The sequence below is a fragment of the Haliotis cracherodii genome, unplaced genomic scaffold (genome assembly GCF_022045235.1).
Source record: "Haliotis cracherodii isolate W230 unplaced genomic scaffold, xgHalCrac1.p SCAF_6, whole genome shotgun sequence".
Lineage (NCBI taxonomy): Eukaryota > Metazoa > Mollusca > Gastropoda > Lepetellida > Haliotidae > Haliotis > Haliotis cracherodii.
Genome location: NW_027266319.1, coordinates 44,733,237 through 44,753,694, shown reverse-complemented (window position 1 = coordinate 44,753,694; position 20,458 = coordinate 44,733,237). Strand labels below are relative to the sequence as shown.

General features: G+C 35.9%; 1 protein-coding gene and 1 pseudogene across 4 annotated transcripts in view; both read left to right on the top strand.

The window, feature by feature from the left end:
- Positions 1-20,458, top strand: part of LOC139445782 (ankyrin repeat domain-containing protein 26-like) — a 758,925-nt gene that overhangs the window by 175,646 nt on the left and 562,821 nt on the right. For 3 of the 4 annotated variants that reach the window (XM_071227000.1, XM_071226999.1, XM_071226997.1), the window contains exon 8: positions 759-800. The exons of the other annotated variant lie outside the window; for it this stretch is intronic. In XM_071227000.1, the coding sequence (XP_071083101.1) occupies positions 759-800 (42 nt within the window). The remainder of the gene's footprint in view (positions 1-758; positions 801-20,458) is intronic. 4 annotated transcript variants of the gene reach the window in all.
- On the top strand, positions 1,978-3,000 carry LOC139445281 (uncharacterized; annotated as a pseudogene).

Here is a 20,458-nt window from a genome sequence, read left to right as displayed (position 1 = left end):
CAGTATAATTCTAAAAACGTTATAAATGTCAAGTAATAAATATAATACTAAACTCGCTCCCGTGTAAAACCAAGTTTATGAAATGAGTGAATAGTTGTGGTATCAGACTCGCTTTCACTCGTCAGATACCAGAACTATTCACTCGTTTCATAAAATTGGTATTACACGGGAGCCCCTTTAGTATTCTGTATGTAGAACAATGTCAGCATACATATGCTCATGTCACCTCTCCTTTTGTGGAACTACTTCATTCCACCATACAGCTTGTTGTTGTATGGCTGTAACGTGAAGTCATACGTATTAAATAAAATTGAGGATATATCTACATCCTTTAAGATAAGAAACAGTGATATAAATAATTATAAGACTTGACTTTCATTTTGTGTCAATGAACCTTCATAGAGTGAGGACCAAACGTTTTATGAACATCATTGCAAGCTCAGATGTTCATGCATTTTGCCCCTTACTCTATGAAGGTTCATACTCCAATGAAGTCACAAAAAGTGAAAGTCAATTCTTAAATATTGCACACAGGACTGATTGGCATATTTTTGTGGAGATTTGTTAACATGCTATTTCTGGTGTTCAGGCTTACCATTTCACTTTTAAATATCTACTGATAAAATATGCAGTAATATCATTTGTAATGTGAACAAAATGTGATGCAATTTTTGCATTTCCAGACCACATTCTTGAAACACCCCATGTTTTCTGCTGGTAATTTCATATTATATTATATTCATTAATGCTGCTGAAAGCAGGACTCATCTGACACTGAAGGAGAACTGGAAAAGGAAAAGGTTTGTTTATGTAATGTTGTACAAAAATATTATTTCTTGAAAGTATTGTATTAGCTGTAACTGTGGATACTTTATATACCTAGATTTGAGGTGCATTAATTTAAAATTCCATTTTTTTATTTGATGTGATTTACAGAAAAATTGCATGTGAATATTGATCAGTGTTCCTGAAGTCATTTAAAAAATATAGCTGCGAGCAGTGATGTTGGGCTCTATGGTTCTCATACCATCAAATCATTTAGTTCTAGCCTAGTTGTATCCACTTTATAAACACAGTGTACATGAGTATGATATAGGGAAATGAATAATCTGATATTTCACTCATCCGTTTTGCCCAAACTGGCGTGTGCCGGCGCATCCTTTTGTGTTCTTAACCCATTTCAGACATCATCCATTTTCGAATCCTCAAATGGTTTGCTTGTACCTATGCTGTCGAAAGTAAGGCACCACTTGTAGCATATCGCCACTACGGTTTGGCGTGTGTAGGAGTGTCCAAGGGTGTTCTAAACCCATTTCAGACCTTGACCATGTTTGAATCCTCAAATTGTTTGCTATTACCAATGTCATCAAAAGTAAAGTACTGTAGCAATTGGTAATCTGGACATGAAGAACCAAGTCTGATAGCATTTGTTGCCTCTTACAAGTCATCGACAAGCATAGTGGCATCTTAAGACAGGCAAGGGTTGCTGAAGACCAAATCAAACCATGATCTTCAAAGGTAGTGTACACAAAACCAAAGACATTTGCGACAAGACTGGTTATTGCTCTTGAGTCTCTGGAAAGACACTGAGTGGGTGTGTTAATTGTATCATCAAGACACACAAGGTAACTTCGATAGGCCATTTTGAATGATAATTCTTGCGATATGTAACAAGAAATTACAGGACCTGCAGCTTTGAGGAAAATGCTTTGAGTCAAATTACGTATGTTATAGCTCATATTCAGCAAATAACTACATTTTAAACCTAGATAACTAATGTTACTTTATCAGCTCAAATAAAATGTCAATTGTAATGAATTCACGTGTTGTAAATTGATGGCATACCTATCGTCTGCTTGTTAACTTTCCTGATGTAAATGTCATGTGACCAGACACGTGATGTCCTTGACAAATTTTAAAACTATTGAAACAAGTAAGGGTCATTTCTTTTTTAGAACGTCTGTCTCTGTAGTTTTGATGATATATAAAATAAAGCTTTTACAGGTTTTGACCAATGGTGAACCACCCAGAAGAGGCCAATGTATGCAATATTTGTCTTCAGCCCTAGACAAGGCATTTAATGCTGTTTTGGATGGAATAACAATTAGGAAAGCTGTCACTACCTTTGCTGTTCCATTTGCTACACTTCGTGACAGGATTAGTGGGAAAAATTCTATTGAATGTACTACCACTGGTAGAGAACCACTATTGTCCATAGAAGAACAGGGACTCGTTTCACATATTGATGCCATGGCAAATTTTGGGTATGGCTATACTAGGGCTGAGGTTACTACTATTGCCACAGACCTAGCAATTCATCTTGGAAAGAAGTCAAAGGATGAACAACCCCTATCACTTCAGTGGCTCTATGTATGGCCTGATCTATCAGTGAAGAAGCCACGATCCCTTGAGATACAGAGAGCGAAAGCTACCTAAGAGGAGACTGTCACTCATTTTTTAATGAGCTTGGACACATCATGGATAAGTACAACCTGAAGACATGCCCTCATTGAATTTATAATGTTGATGAAAAGGGACTTGTGGAGAATCCTACCCCACCATCAGTATAGTCACATTGATTCAGTATTCTCCAGCTGCAGTGACAACATCAAGATCAAGTACTACAACTGTTATAGGTAGCAGCAATTTCTCGGGAAGTTCTATACCACCATATTCTGTATTCAAGGGCAAGAGGATTCGGGAAGAACAGTAAGTACCCCTGGAGCAGCAGTGCACTGTAAGTGACTCTGGCTGGTCAAACACGGAGATTTTTCACCACTATCTGCGCAGCATTTCCTGAAACATGCTGTCACCGCGTCTGCAGATGGTCCACTTCTTATTGTGTGCGATTGCCATAGATCCAACTTATCTATTCCACTGATCGAATGGGCACGTCAGAATCACATTATTTTGTTTGTACTTAATGCATACACGGCCCATGTATTACAGCCAATGGATGTTGATTGCTTTGGACCTTTTGCTAACATTTACAACAACTAGCTCCGTAATACGATGCCACAAGTTCAGTTGATAAACATTAGGTTTGTGAACTTGGCTGGCTGGAGAGCTTATAACCTGTCGCTGACACCAACAAATTTGCAATTTTGCTCTTTCAAGAAATGTGGAGTCTACCCATTTGGCATATCTACCACCGCCAATATCAACTTTACACCATCAACAATGTTTAAGTCGACTGAATGTTCGCTGCATCCTGATACGGGTGTTATTGATTCAAGTGTGCCAGTTTTCTTGTTTTTTGAGAATGTAAAACATTCCAACTATAATATCAAATGATAAAGTTCAGCTTTCACCAATGGAAATACCTCAGCATAGTACTTCAGCATAATACTTATAATCTCTGAACCAACTGAACACATAACTGTTAAACCATTCGGCAGTCCTATCAGAATGTTATTAGAAATATAGTCTCTAGTCTCTAGTCTCTGTAGTGAGCTGGTACTCGCACATTTTCTGATGGTTATCATCTTCAGCTGGCTGCTCTGGTTCTGTTTCACTGGGGATGCATGCTGGAGTACTTTTCTGGTTAGTTTGTTGTTAACATCTCAGTTCATCAGAGATTCGAAATCTGGCACTGTAATGTTGCTCTCATCCAAGTTCACACTATCAAAGGGCACCTTCTGAATATGCCTCCTGTTACGCCTGTTAAGTCATTAATGACCTAGACGTACCTGCATGAGTCTTAATGACCCCTAGCATTTCGCAACCCGTCTCTCCATCCAACTTAAGCCAGACTTCACCACTGCCTCTGCCATCATGACTGCGGGAGGTGGGGTGATGATGTCATGTGTTGAATACCACATGACGTAGTGAATTTAATGAACTGACTTGCTGAGAACTGTAGTCTGTTGTCTGACACTAGTTGTTCCGGTATACCCCATCTGGCAAATACAGCCTTAATCTTCTCAATGACATACTGACGTTGTACTTGTAAGGTGTCATTCCTTAATGTATCGAGAGTAGTAGTCCACACCCATGAGATAATGTCGCCCCTCCGATTCAAACAAATCTGCAGCAACTTGTTGCATGGTCTGTCTGGTAGCTCTGACGTTGTCTTGACTGCTGGCAAATCTGGAATTCCCTTTTCCTTTCTTGGCTTGTCTGCCGTTAGACCATGATCCTTTTACTTCATCTAGATTAGCTGTTTCCCCATGATTGGAAAGCTGACTTTTAATCATCTCTGTCTGTAATGCTATACATGTAGCTGCCTCTAAGTCAAGATCGGGATCGTTTGTAATTTCTTGAGCAATTCTTGGTCCTTAATACCAATGACAATCCTGTAATGAATGTACTCATTCTTTTTGCCTCCAAAGTCAAATACTCAGAAAGTTCATACAAACTACGTATAAAGAAAGGCCATACAAACTACATATAAAGGCCTCAACTGATTCCCCGACTTGCTGCAACCTCTTGTTAAAACATGCTCTTTCATGAATCACGTTCCTCCTCGGTACAAACTGATTATCGAACTGAGCAAGCACATGTTCTAAATTGTTCCGATCGCCAACACATGCGTAGGTGAATGATTTCAAAATGTGTTAATGATAATAGAATAGTCAAGAAACTTGCACTTCACCTTCTTCATTGCTCTGTTTAGTTATAATGCAATATCGCTGGAACTTAGGCCATTCTTCAGCCTTGTCAAAATGAAAATTCTCCTGTGGCTTGAATGACGACATGTTTTCAGCTCAAGCACTTTACAACAGTTAATTCCTCACACAAAGAGCATTGTAGATCATTGCTGCCACTTCTGACACAATGTTGACGTGAGTATATCAGAATTATGCCGTGACATTGGAGTGATAATTTGAGATGAATATATTCTCATAGATAACATGTGTGGGTCCTTTGCTATGTACTGTGCCCGGATGTCCATTCGTTTCTCAACTGCGCCTGACCTAACAATATAATGTTAGACTACTCAACAGTAGGTGGAGGATTAACAGTAACAACAATTGCATACGTCAGAGAGATTAACGTGAGTACTTTTAACAATGACATCAGAAGGATAAAACTGTAACAATATCATGGACAGAAAACATGATGAGGAAGCCGATAAGGCAGGAAGTTAATTGAACATAGGTTGGATGATTATTGTTTAATGAGTTCATAGTAGGCGGATGGGATGAAATAGCCTTGATCTCTTCGCTAAAAGAAAACTTAACAGGAGCAGTCCACATTCGCTGCCACAAGCCATCAATCAACAGAGACCAAGGCTATTTTATCCCATCCGCCTACTATGAGCACTGATAACATGTGATGACGCTAGTGATCCAGTGGTAGAGCGTTGGCTAACTGAGTGACTAATTTACTTAAGCGTGTTCGAAACCCAGTAGAATCTGGAAGATGTTCGCCCAGTAAAGTAGCTGTTGCGGGGAACACTGCTTTCCTATTGACATAATGTATTATGATTTCACGACAATTCCTGCAATGCATGTATGACTTCACATGATGACGTCACATCTATCACACACGAGACAACTTTGACACATTGGCCAGGGAGAACTCGTTCATAACACCTATCCTCAGAGCTGGTTGAAGCAATTACCGTAGTGTTCAGGCGGTTGTGCACTGTATTTGTTCACAGTTTGCATTGACCGAAAACAGCGATTGGGCCAAATACAGTCAAAACAAGACCTGGGAATCAATGCAGTTTACTGGCCACATCGTCTGGTACCAGTAGCTCAAATACCGCACTATAGTGCTACGGCTGTCTCGCTATACCGTTACCATTACTCACGCACCAGTGCACTCTCCTTAGCCATCCTAATCATGGGTAAAAGGGAAGCAGATATGGAATACGATGAAACGCCCCTTTTTAGTGCCTGTTGAAGCAACAAGAAAGAAGTGAGCAAAGCTCACATACCCCCGTTTTCCCTGCTGGTCAACAACAATAGTAAATAGTTTTAACTTCAATGTTTTAAAAACTAAGAGTTCCAGTGACAATTGACCCCCCCCCCCCCCCCCCCTAAATCTCCCATGTTACCAGTGTTCACTATAAGGAAGTAGATCACCATGAACACCTTTGAATAAATATTTGATTGAGGAGTTACATAAGAAAAATTATCAAAAGGACCAAAAATTGTTGATATAAAAACACATAATTGGAGATTTATTACTTAAAAATGGAACAATATCATATAAGAAAATCAATAAATTAATAATTTCCATCTAGCCTTAACAGATATGGTAAAGAATTCATAAATTCAAACTAACACAAAGCACTGATACTTATGATGATCTACATGTGTGGAAACAATTTTGAAAATATTAGCTATACAAAACCAGCCATCAAAATTTCTAAATTCCATCATGTTTCCATGAAAACAGCAAAAGTAAAAAAATTCAGAATCTTATAAAACATAAAAAACAATCATAGTGGTTAATGTAGCAAGTTTGCTGAAGCTAGGATACATAATATTGTAAAACTCTATCCAATATTTATGTTACACCATGAATCCATGGAAACGGCAAAAATTAAAAAGTTCAGAATCTTCAAACTAGCAAAAGGCACAAGTACTCATTGTTGTAAATGTGTATAGCAAGTTTGGTGAAGCTAGGATGCATGGTTAAAAAGTTAAGGGCTGTACAAAAGCTCGGACGGACAGACTGACGTACGGACCGCTATATACCCCTGATTTACTTCGTAAATGGGGGTATAATTAGTGCTTCGGTGGTTATACACTATGTGTTCAAAGTGTGTATTGGCCCATGGGGCCAGTCAATAGATGACCCTGCATCACTGCCGAGAATATAACCTTCAGACATAGCGGAATCATCCTGTTGACATGTTATTCGCTCATGATTTCTATAGTTTTCTACGAGCATTATACAGAAGTCTCTCTGCTACTACTGAATAGGTGAATTATAAAACATAAAACACAGTTGCAGTTCACAAGGGAACAGGACACAGCATCACATCACAGGGGTCAGGTATTAATTTACAAATACATACAGCTATTGGCGAAGGCCTATCCAAACACATTCATCATGATTCTTGCATCGATTGAAAAGCAGTGAACGGGTCTTATTTGTACCTTTTAATGCCCCCCAGTCACGAGATGAGAGAAACATGATATTTCACGAGACACATGAAATATCCTATTTATTATGTACTTTTTCTGTAGTGGCAAGGAAATATTTTTCCTTGATGCCAAAACCAGAAATATAATGAACGTTATTAAATATTGGTTCATGTAGCTCACTTTCTGATGATCTCATGAAATTGTAATAACAATAACTTCGTAGATTCACACATGAATAGCTCTGTAGTAGCCTCATGACACAAAGGCATAAAGAGAATGTACTAGGTTATGTAGCTCACATCATATATAGTATATGATATCGGTAAATAGGACACCTTAGAAAAAAATGTTATTGCATGTATAAGACAATAGTATTTATATGTAAGCCTACCATCATTTATGAATGGCTATCCAGGTGATCTTGTGATCTGACCAGTATGTGTCCAGTGTGCCTGTCTGGAAGCTTCCATCTGGCAGATTGGTGTAGATATGTTAATAGCAAAGGCACCACTACATAACCTGCTTGATAGGTGTAAAAACTTTTGAGAAGCTAAGTTGTATGGTTCGGGAGATATGGTCCGGACAAGAGCACTACCCTCAAATTTTCTAAGTTCATCATATTTCCATGGAAACGACGAAACGACAAAAATAATAAAATTCTTAAAATCTCTAAAAAGCAAAAGGCACTTCTACTGAGCCTGATTGTTAAGTGTACTAAGTTTTGGGAAGCTAGGTTGTACGGTTTAGGAAATATGCTCCGGACAAGAGCACTACCCTCAAATTTCCTAAGTTCATCATATTTCCATGGAAACAACAAAAATAAAAAAAATCTAAAAATCTCTAAATAGCAAAAGGCACTACTACTGAGCCCAGCGTTAGAAATTGGCACTAGTCCTGTAGTCCTTGCCAAACTGCCCAATAGTTAAGGTATCCTAAGGACTAGTACAAATTTGCCAATTTTAAAGGTTTTGCTATATGTTATCATTATAAGGACTAGTGGACTAAAAATGTTAGTTTCTACCCCTGTGAGCCTGATTGGTAAGTGTACCAAGTTTTGTGAAGCTAGGTTGTACGGTGTAGGAAATATGCTGCGGACAAACAATGATTACAGACGGACAGACGGACATCCTGATGGCTATATCCCCCCGTAATTATATGTGTGGGGGATAATAATATAAACAAAAGTATAAAAAATATTCAGTCACGAAAATTATTTTTCATACATTCAATATGATTATACAAAATCAACTTTACCCCAAAAATATTCTTGAAAACTGGAAGACTGCTGTTGAAAGTAAACGAATACATGCTGGACAAGTAACAAAAAAGGTGCTTTGCGAAACGAACAGTCTTGATTGACAAATACAATGAGAAATTTACAGCTTTCAACGAGACATTTCCAAGAGAATAACAAACAGCAAGAAGTGATATTAACTCCATAAATGACCATCTGTCATTACTTTGCCTCATCAATGTGGAACAAAAATAAAAAGCACGTCAGCAGTTTGTGTACGGGCTTGACACTTTAGAATTTAAGGGGAGGTAACTCTTGTATGACAATAGTCCTGTCAAAGTGTTATGTTCACTGCAGTGAAGTATCAAGTGTTTTGTTCGCTGCAAATGCAAAGAAAATATCACTTTTCTCAACCTCAGAAAACTCAGTCTTTCACACCGAAATATATAATAATCATATATACTGGTATACATGAGGCATTTCTTTCAGTGTGTTTACTTCACAAGTTTGAATTGTTGTACTACAATCTCTTTGTCTCCCAGCAAAATGACATTTTCAAAACATGTCCAATCACAGTTTGGTGTATGTAGGACTTGGGATTTGTGAATGCATTTAAGAATCGGTTTGCAAATGTAAATACTAACAAGTACCAAGTCTGAAAGTTACTGGATGATCTGGAGAGGAACAATAGGTTAAAAGATGTCGTTATAGATGAATGTGGCTACAATTAGGCATGGCTTTCCACAATCCTAGACTACAAACACACCACGAGGTTTGGTTGAAATCAGACCAGTAGTAACCAAGTGTATTTTGATACTCAAAACACTGAATGGATCGCTAAAACACAGCAGAGAGGTCCCGGGGGTCATGTAAGTTTGAAGGGGCACTGATCAAAAGCAATTCCCCGGGACTGATTGTTGCCTTTATTATTGTATTTCCCCATAAGTACCCGGATGATAACATGCAGAAATCTAGACTAGTATGCAACCTGTCCTGCACCATTTGTATGTGCATTTGTCACTTTTATTAATAATATAAGGGCTTATGGTCACATTGATCAACAAAATGAAATACAGTTTTGGAAATAATAAGGAAATGGAGGTATCTTTGAGGGTAACATCGGTAATGGTTGCAACACAAAGAAAATATTTCGCCTGAGCATTGCTTATTTTATCGTGTTTATATTTTAACAGTCAAAATGTGCCAAATTTTCACTTAAGAAATATGTCCATCTGTATTATTATAAAAAATTCCAAACATTTTTATGTTTAACATTTAGCCTGCTGAATTATTTTCACACTTCTTACCCCTGCCTGCTGGATTAATTTTAGCATAAGGCGCTCTAAAGAGGGTGGGTGATTTCAAACAGTCAGTGCCTCATTAAACAAGGGCCAATTGAAGAAATATTTTGCACATTTATTCCTGATAGAAAACTTCACAGTCCTATATAAAAATATCCCGATGTTTTCAATCATACAAAGGTTAAGACCAAAGCGAACACAAAATTTGTAAATTTTCTTGAACTTGCCTGAATTGCGTTATTGAAGGTGGTTTGCATTTCATGCTAGGAACCTTTTAATATCGTAACATTTGTGCAAATTGATTTCAAAAATCATATCTCCGATATCTTAAATTTAATTGAGTAAAAATTCGGGGTTTTTTATCGGCATATAACAGCGCGATGGTAAATCATGAACCATTTTAGTAAATTTATTATCTAAACGTTAAACAGAAAAATAACTTAATTTTCGAGGTCATCATGTCGGTTGCAGAAATACGAATATTCGGGTTAATCTGAAGTGTCATGTTATAAAATTTGCAGGAAACAATGACTTATAAATTATCACTAATCCTAATTTAAACTGTTTTGGTTGAATATTTACGATATACAAAAATAAACAACCCGTGTCATGATGCTAGCAGACATCCTAAAATCAAACATGGCGCGCTTCGCCCAACCTCAGCATAACTTATTGCTATTTTAATCTCAACAAAGTTTACATTGCATTTATAAATATAACTTGGCGAAAGTTGATGATCTTCTCAATCAAAGAATGTTTTATTCGTCATATTCCGATTAATATGACGAGAGAAAAAATGAAAATAAAGATCGTGAATTCTGACAGCACTATTTCAATAAGTGCAAAGGTCACCGGATGTGATGTCCCAGACAGGGGTAGTCTGCTGATAATCTTTCGTAACAAAACAATTACAGTAAATTTGGAAATAGTTCGCCTATCACATACAGCAAAAACATAAGTCGATACACAGTATCAGTAATCACCACTAACATGCAATATAATATATAATATAATTTGCATCCGTTTGACCTTGCATGCTCCCGTGACCCTGAAACAGTTGACGATAAATCAACATGCCACATGCAAGTTTCTCGGTATCTTTTATTTGAACTTCTGTTGATATTTAAGAATCACCATTCGATGTTACGGTGAATATAAATGGAACATGATTCATATTTCTGCGATGTACACGCTGATAAGTTTCACTACAACAAGTGTATCCCACGTAACACGTAATACAACAGGTGCACGAAAATGGGCTTGACAAAAGGTGTTTCAAAATAACATCCCTGCGTTGTAAAATATGATAGGGTATATATAAGCAATAAAATGCTACGTACATATTTTCTGTGTTAGTAACACATTACATTTGGAATAGTTTTCCTTTCGGGAATACATGCATAGATTCTAGCATGATTTTAGAACAGTTTCACGAAGGATTTCTAAATTAATTCCAAAAATATGAAGACCACCATGATTGCGTATTGATGATAGATTTGTAATTGTTTAATTATTTACAGCTGTTTACAGGTTTTAAAATTTTAAGTTATATTTAGTAGTTATTTTTTTCGACAATGATGGTGTGTGGGGACAGTAAATATTGGTCTTTGCATCAGCACAGTGTAACTGATCAAACCTCAATTATTATCTTTAGTTTAAACCTATTTTTTCAACAATTATTATCTTTCACTCTGAAAATCAACTATGTGAATAAGTAACTCTCTGATGTCATCATTTTAATTTTAGTATTCCATGAATAATGAATAAATCATATCCTTAACATATACATACTAAACTCATATGGACTTTAATCTTGTGCATTATGTGGTTTGTTTCCAAATAAAACAATTCTGAAATATAATTTAATAGGAATATGATACATTAATACAGTAACAGTACTTGTAACAGTACATAACATTTTTGTTTGTTTAATCACAAGAACCATAGTGGCACATAAGCTGGTAAGCTTTCTTAGAAAATGCCATCTCAGTCTTCTGGTTGGAATGAAAAGAAACATGCCTGTGTACATGTTTACCCTTGCCAGATGTATTTTTTCCAGTCAGCCAATCCATTACATTTGTTCACCTTGTGTGGTCTATTTTATACATACAGGTACTGCTTCCAACCTGTTTTTCCTTTGTATGCAATCACAGTATCACAACTTCCTTAGCTGGTGTGTATAAAAGTATCACTGTCATCATGAAAAAAGAATTATAAAGGAAAGTCATATTTTCATTCAAAAACATATCTGTCTTTCCTTGAATACTCTTTGTCTAAGTGCCAGAAATGTCAGTGTCATAAACAAATTAAAAAAAGATTTTCCTAAAGACTTTTCTTAGATACACCTAGATCTAAGTCAAATCATGTGACAAGTTAGGTAGAATTATAACCTTATAAGCCCTCATTTCTGAGGTGTCCATATTTTTCACAATTTTATATATTTTTAGGACAAAACGTGATCCGTGTTGATCTGCCTGTTTTGTTATGTAAAACAAATTCTTATCTTAAAATGAGAAAAGGAATCATTCAGATGATTTTTTTTTATCCCATTAATATTTGTCATTTTTCGGAGTATTTGATGACTTTGTTCAACTCAACAAATCGAGAGTTACGCCGGGCCCAAACGTATCATTGACGTTTGTCGGCTTGTCAATGTGTCCGAAAGTTAATCAAACGAAATCATTTGCAAACTCTTTAAAAATGTCAATAGTTCGAGAAAATTAAGTTAGATGTAACAAAGTGATTGTAATAGTCTAACGGGATAACTTTGCATGTGGAGATGTTTGTTTACCGCCGTTGCCATGATCGTACAAGTTCCATCCAATCGATGATGTTACGATTCAGATTGTTTTTGTTTTGTTACACTGAAAGTTGCTAAATTTTAGAAATTAAGCAACATGAGTGTTTTCCTTTCGTCGGCAAACAAAAATTTATGATCGAATAGGAAAAATGATGAAATTATAAAGAAAATATCGGACCGCATGCCGCTCAATGTGAAGTACCAAAAGTCAACAATGGCCGTTTCTGGTAGTTGTGTGCTCATAAGTTTGGCCAAAACTTTTTTAACTCGCGATATTTTCTTTTTGAGGTAAATAAATGACTGAAAGTTTTGATATTGAGCAAGCTGAGCATTTATGCATGTCATACATAATTTAAATGTTACGCAAAGCCTTCTTGGTAAATAGATATGGCGAGTTTTATTTTGAGGTGTAGTCATGCTATACGCCTGTCGAATGGGTTCGACATCAGATGCACGGGAAGTGACACCTCTGTCGAATGGGTTCGACGTTAGCCCGCAGAGCTTTAATATCATCACCATGTGACTGAATATGTTAGGATTAAAAGTACATTTCTCTATAGTTTGGCTTCTAATCCTAGCATTATTCATTTATTGTGATGTTTTTAAGCTCTTTTGACTGTGTTAATCATTTTTAGTCAATCTGTCAAATAAATGGACAGATTTTTCAGTCAATTTGTAAAACGACTGAAATATTTAGACATTTTATAAATTGTCTGAGAGAAGCACATGTTACAAATTGACGGTAATGTATACCCGCTTACAAAGGAAAAAACTTGTGAAAACGTCTATCCTGCCTGGAAGAACTTCCCAACCAAGACGTTCAATGCTACGACAAATGAATGGAAACAAAATGCAAATATCATAATTATGTGTATAATTTTAAGGCAGCTTCCTTGTTCGAGGAATGTATCCGTGAATATCCACATAAAGGAACAATATCCCACGCGTCTGCAGCTGTTTGTTTGGCTTGCCCTCATTTCACCTACAATTCAAATGCTTAATTGCCTCACCCCTATTATATGAATGGGCATTGTCCATCTCAGGCTGTTAACTAATCCAAGCTCTAATCTAATCTAAGCGGCATAGAGGTTCAAAGTGAAGTTGAATCTTGGAAAATGTGTTGTGTTAAATGATGGTTTTCCATATCCTGGATACATAGATGTTTCTACCTATGATATATATGTGGAATGCATGCACAAGCCTGGCAAAAAATGGGATCATAAATGATTCTTCTGGCCAAGACTCCTGCTTGACAAATGCTGGTACAAGCACGAGGACATTATTACCATCATTCCTTAACGAAAGAAGATTGAAGGCACTGCTTCCCACTTCAATTTACTGGGAAGCTATTACAGATAAGATAAAACAAGAAACAATAAACAACCTGTGGTTTCTGGGTGAATGAAAGGCATCATTTAATTCTGGCACTAATCAAATAATCATAGATACAAGTGAATTGTACTTCTAAGGAAATTATAATTCACTCATTCAGACCGTTTATTTGAGTATTTGCGAATACAATTGCAAAGGAATACAGCTTCAACAGGAAATCTTCTGACAAGTTTTTTCTCCAGATTATGTTGATGTTTGACATGGATAAAGTTGTTTATTATGTTGTTGCTTCATGACAAAAACTGTCATATGACTTTAGTGTAAGTTTAAATCAATTTAAATTCTTTGTAATTCTAGGGATTAACCCAAAATGCAAAAGTCATTGTCTTTGGCGTTACTTCCGTCTGTGCTGTTACCTACCAGTATCCTACATTCTGATTACATAGAAGAACATTCAGTTAATAACATCCATATGATCAGATACTGTTAAATAAGCAAAACATTTTCTTATTTGTCACAGTTCAAAACTTTGAACTTCTGAACAGGATAGCTGACTGCAAACATAAGTTTGTCCGTCCTGTTACTTTCAATTGTCCGTCCTGTTACCGATCGGTTTCTATAGTTCAGATTACATACAAGAATATTCAGTTAATTACACCTTATATGTTCATATTTGTCAGATATTTTAAAATCTTGAAACTCCTGAAATCAAAGCCGATTGTCCATCCTGTTACTTTCAATTGTCCGTCCTGTTACTACGTTGTCTGTCCTGTTACCAGAACTTAAAATAGAAATATACTGATTATATTTTTTTATTTTTCAGAAGAACATATTTGAATTCAAACATATATCATCTAATGAAGTATATGTGTCAAATATATGATGCAATAATCAGGGTATGTTTGTCATATTGGATTTGAATGAATTCACATGTTTTCATTTGACTCAAATGCTGGACAAATCTGTCCATAAAATAATGTATCCAATCTCTTTTTAATTGTACCCATTGAAATATTAAACAATACATTTAAAAACAAGAACTGACATGATTTGTGTTGAACTTTGAAAAATATTGTTACAGAAAATATAATTGTTAACACGGTAACAGGACAGACGTATTTTTCCTATTCAGTGTTAATTAATTATCATAATTAGGACATCATTGATTATTAAGGTGTCATTTTGCTTAACATTGTTATTCAGAAGTTACTTTGTGTACTGAGTCAATGAAAAAGGTATTTTACAAAAGACAATTTTGATGTTTTTGCTTAGTTGAAATTCTGACATTTTTTTGAGAATGACCCACATATGTAAACACTTACTTTTGACATATCAACTGTGCAAGATAACAGTGATTAATCAATCAACATATTTTCTGTTGATCCTTTGATGACTAGGAACGATCCGTTGATTTACAGAAAAGTAAATCAACTGATCATGCATCTCTTGTTGGTCTGCCACGTGCATATTACATAACACACATTTCACCTCACTTCAAACCTGGATTTAGATTGAATAATTACCCCAGACACAATAAATGCCAAATGGGAACTTTTATCGGGTAATCACATCTTCTGTATAAACAAGTGGCTGGCAGCAACTAAGAAGTCCATTGAGGTCATCAAAGTTGAGCTCTTCGAATATTGTCAATCTTCTCAAATTCATATTTCAAATATATTTCAAACTAATTACCTGTGTCAATACTGGCAAAGGTTGGTGTTGTGGCAGCTTCTTCAACACTAAGTGGACTCATGACTTCATTGTAAATCTGCTGTATGGGCTTGATATCTTTTTTTATTATAAAACTATAACCATCAGGGATATTACCAAATGATGACATCCTATGAACTCCACCATTCTTTTTGTCTGTTTGTTCAGGATGAAGAAATTAATTAACATGCGGCCTTTGTCGAAATCTTAATAGATCACGGTTTACTTATCAGTGTTCAAAAATGTGTAAAACAAATATTGTCTCCAAGTTTATTTAGCTGTCCTTGCAGTCGATAGCCCAGTCTATTGTCGCGCTCAGTTGCGTTGCGTATCATCCGGGGACTCACAGGGAAAAAACAATAACAAAAGTTATAACAACCAGTCCCGTGGAAATGCTTTAGATCAGTGCCCCCTTAAGCCATTCAGCAACTTTGGACATGCAGGAGAAATTGTTCGGCATCTGATTCCACAGCTGCACAGGAAATTTGGAAGCTCTCAGACTTTTAGTTTCTGAGATATCAGCATTGAAAATTGATTTTTTTACTTGATTTTGAGCTCAGAGCTAAGAACCTTGAGATTTTTGTGGTTTCTGCTTCATGACCATGGGTACTTTAGTGAATTTTTTAGAGATCTTCTTGGCACTGGTTATTAAGGTAGCTCTGGTTAAAAAAATGCCGGAATGATAAATAAATAAATACATAAATAATAATAATAATAATTTGAACAATTACAATATGGCTCTTGACTTTTAGGCATGGAGCCCTAATTAGAAAGGTTTATGATTTCCCACATTAAGGTTTACCTCTTAGCTGTCAGAAACTGTATGTTTATTTACCTTATGTATTATCTGTTTCTTTCAGTAGTTCTCTGTTCAGTAGATTTAGAGAATCTCACCCGAGTGTCTTTTGATATGAAATATATCAACACGAGTGGATAAAAGTGGAAAAATTTTAGAGGCTTGCCGAGGATTTTTACCACTTTTATCAACGAGTGTTGATATATTTGATGTCAAAAGACACGAGGGTGAGATTTTATTTATCATCCAACATCATTCTTCCAACTTTTTCAGTGGGCGATCTCTTTCAATTTATCTTCCCTTCACTAACCCGCTAGGTGTGCTGACCCGGACGGTCCAACCTTAAACTGACGGCGCATGTGGTATGTGCGATACGAGCACTACATGTTACTATGACGCCTATAGACAGTTAACTAGTATAACCATCACCTCTATCGGCCACTGTCACGCTTGTGTGTGGACAGTATATCTTTTTGCCTAAACAATGATTTATCTATTGCCATGCCCGGAAATAAATGTTCCTTGATTTAATGATACATCAGGGATGACCACGACTGATTATATTGTATAGTTAACCACTAGATAGGCGTCCGAAGCGATGCGGTAAGATCAGCTGATCATTCAATCCAGGTTGCTTTGTTGACGTTTTTGCAATCGGTACTGAAAGTGTTGCCCTTGATGTATGAATATCACACTTTTAAAAATTAAGTAGATTTTGTATACGTTTCTATATCTACGTTGTAGTATCGCCGAGCATGCTACATCATATGCATGCATTTCAGTATGTACAACGGTACGCGAAATGTGAAGGTCTGATGCAACGTAAAGTTGCCTGTAGCCTCAATGTTATGAATATTGACAGCAACACATGTAAGTATTTGTCAGATATATAACTGAAAGCAATGAGAAATGTTTTCAAGAAATTGTAAGAGAACAGGCACTGTAAAATTATGTTATCAACTAGATATCGTAATACAATGTTCAAAATAAAAGAAATGGAAATCACTGAAATCTGTTTTGATATTTAAAGGGGCACTGATCTAACGCAATTCCCCGGACTGGTTGTTGCCTTTGTTATTGTTTTTTCCCCCGTGAGTACCCGGATGATACGTAACGCAACTGAGCGTGACCAGAGACTGGGCTACCGTCTGCAAGGACAGCTAAATAAACTTGGAGGCTGGAGGCAATATTTGTTTTACGCATTTTTGCATAAACACTTATTGGTTAACTGTGATCTATAAAGATTTCGACAAAGGGCGCATGTTAATTAACTTCTTCAGCCTAAACAAACAGACAAAAAGAACGGCGGAGCTCATCGGATGTCGTCATTTGGAAATACCCCAGATGGTTATAGTTTAATACTAAAAAAAGTATCCATGCAGTCAAAGCATTTTCGGATTTCGGATTGCGTCTATAATACGATTACTACTCCCTTGTTGTCATCCACGTTTTTTCGTATAACCCTACACTTGTGTATTTGTCGTCATTCACTTGATGTTCAGTTAATGAATTTATTACAGGTACAATTAGTGGTAGCACCACTTAGATTACCTGACAAAGGTTCCCATCTGGCATTTATTGTGTCTGGGGTAATTATTCAATCTAAATCCAGGTTTGAAGTGAGGTGAAATGTGTGTTATGTAATATGCACGTGGCAGACCAGCAAGAGGTGAATGATCAGTTGATTTACTTTTCTTTGTAAATCAACGGATCGTTCCTAGTCATCAAAGGATTAACAGAATATATGTTGATTGATTAATCACTGTTATCTTGCACAGTTGATATGTCAAATATACACAAAAATTTGGTAGGTTGAAATTATAGTATTTGCATTTTGTTTTCCTTCTTTTGAACCGATTCGTTCTTGTTTCTCTACGTCTTGGTTGGGAAATTCTTCAATGCGCGATAGACGTTGTTTTCACAGGTCTTTTCCTTTGTAAGCGTGTATACATTACCGTCAATTTGTAAAATGTGATTCTCTCAGGCAATTTATAAAATGTGTTTTTGACTAAAAAAATCTGTCCTGATTGATTAAGTCGATCAAAAGGGCCTACAAACATCACAACATTATTATGTTGGATTAGAAGCCAAACAACATAGAAATGTACTTTTCAACGTAACATTTTCAGTCTCTTGGTGATGATATTAAACATCAAAATGTTTGGAGTTTGTTATTATAATAATACAGATGGACATATTTTTCAGTCACTTTGTAAAATAACTGAATATTTAGACGTTTAGTAAATTTGAAAATGTTACACATTTTGATAGTAAAAAAATATACACACTATAAAAAAGCAATGCTCAGGTGAAATATTTACTTTGTGTTACAAGTCAAAATAGTGTAAACGAAAATCGCAAAATTGCCAAGCAAGTGACTTATCAAAACTTCGTCACCATTACCCATGCTACCCACAAAGATACCTACATTTCCTTATTATCTCGAAAACTGTATTTCATTTTGTTGATCAATGTGACCATACGCCCTTATTACTACCCATAAAAGTGACTAATGCGCTTACGAATGGCGCAGCAGAGGTCGCGAACTAGTCTAGATTTCTGCTATACATCCGGGTACTCACTGGGAAAAAACAATAACAAAGGCAACAACCAGTCCCGGGGAATTGCGTTAGATCAGTGCCCCTTTAAGGGTTAATTGGTGCATGTTGTATGAAAGGATTTTATGTATGAATGGTAGCTGTTTGTTGCCAAATACTACCATGATAATATTTCAATATGATCAATGAAAGATATATTTGTTATTTTTGGCCTTTTTTAAATTTTACAAGGTAGAAAATTATTTTTTTTCACACAGAAGACCCTATATATTTGTTAAAATACATATTCAAGAGTATTTGTACCAACTACAATTTATAAAAAAAAACCAATACATATTCATACTAATTTTCAATCTCTATAATGTTGATTGTATTAACATTGCAGTGTCTACATCCAGTTTGCATTGACAATAATCATATGATTGTAACACAGATAAAGATCATTCTTAACTTCATTAGGCCATGCTTTTTATGTTTCCTTGTTCTAAACTGATGTTTCAAATTCCAACATGAACAAATTATTAATGTTATTCTTTTTTCTCTGCACACCAACAGATATCTGCATTGCACAATGACTCTTATTTTATTTAATATCTTGGCATGCTTGTGCATGTGTACTAGTATTTTATTACACATGCATGACTTTTTAGCAGGCATCTGTTTCTGAACTGAATATTATGCCAATATAGATAAGTAACATAAAAAAAGGACTCTGGTATTCTTTCATGTTTGGAGAATCAATCAATTCATTGTGAAAACGTTTTTGATTTCTTACATTAGTTACTTAATTTGATCTTCATAAGATCAAAATAGATCCAAATTAAATTGAGGAGATTAAATTATGCAGTCTAATTCATTTTCAGACAGTCTGTCTAAAATCCAGTCCTATTTTTCAGGTATTAATAAATGAATGAAAATTATATATACCTTGCCTGAGTGAATCAGTCAATATGCATATTGACTGAAATTTTCAGTCAATATACATATTGGGTCTGATTATAGACACTGACTGTAACATATGTAAGTATAATCTGTACTATGCAAAAACAAATAACATAAATAAATCCAATTTTTTACATGGAATGATTGTGGGGTTCAATTTGCATTTATTTAACCATCAGAAGATTTGATGATAAACTTCCTAAATTCATATTTGCTATATGATAATAATATCTACAAAATATACTTTATACTACAGGTGTCTTGAAGTACTGTTGAATGAAAATCAGGATACCTAGATACAGCAGGATAGTGTGTGGGTTTGAAACTCCTCCTCAGATATCTTACAATCAGCCATTGCCGTTGCAATATGATCCTCAATGCTGTTCAACTTTGCTTCGGCGAGTATCCAAATATTATCATGTTTTAATGCTTTCTTTTGCAACTTACAAGAAATGAATTTTATCGCTATTCCTGCCAGTTCTGAGACTCCAGCCGCTATTTCCATGCCAAGTACGATAGGCGATTATAGTTGATAATAAACCAACACCGGCTACACCGAGTCCCATGCCAGCTGTTACCAGCGCGGTGTCAACTCCGTCCAGAGCATTCATGGCTCTGCAATACTTTTTATACAATCCAAATCTTAACACCCTCTCCTCTATTCGATGTTTTATGTCGCTTATTTGATGTAATCGAAATCCATCAACAGTATCCATCTTTTCATCGAGCGCCGGTTATAAAC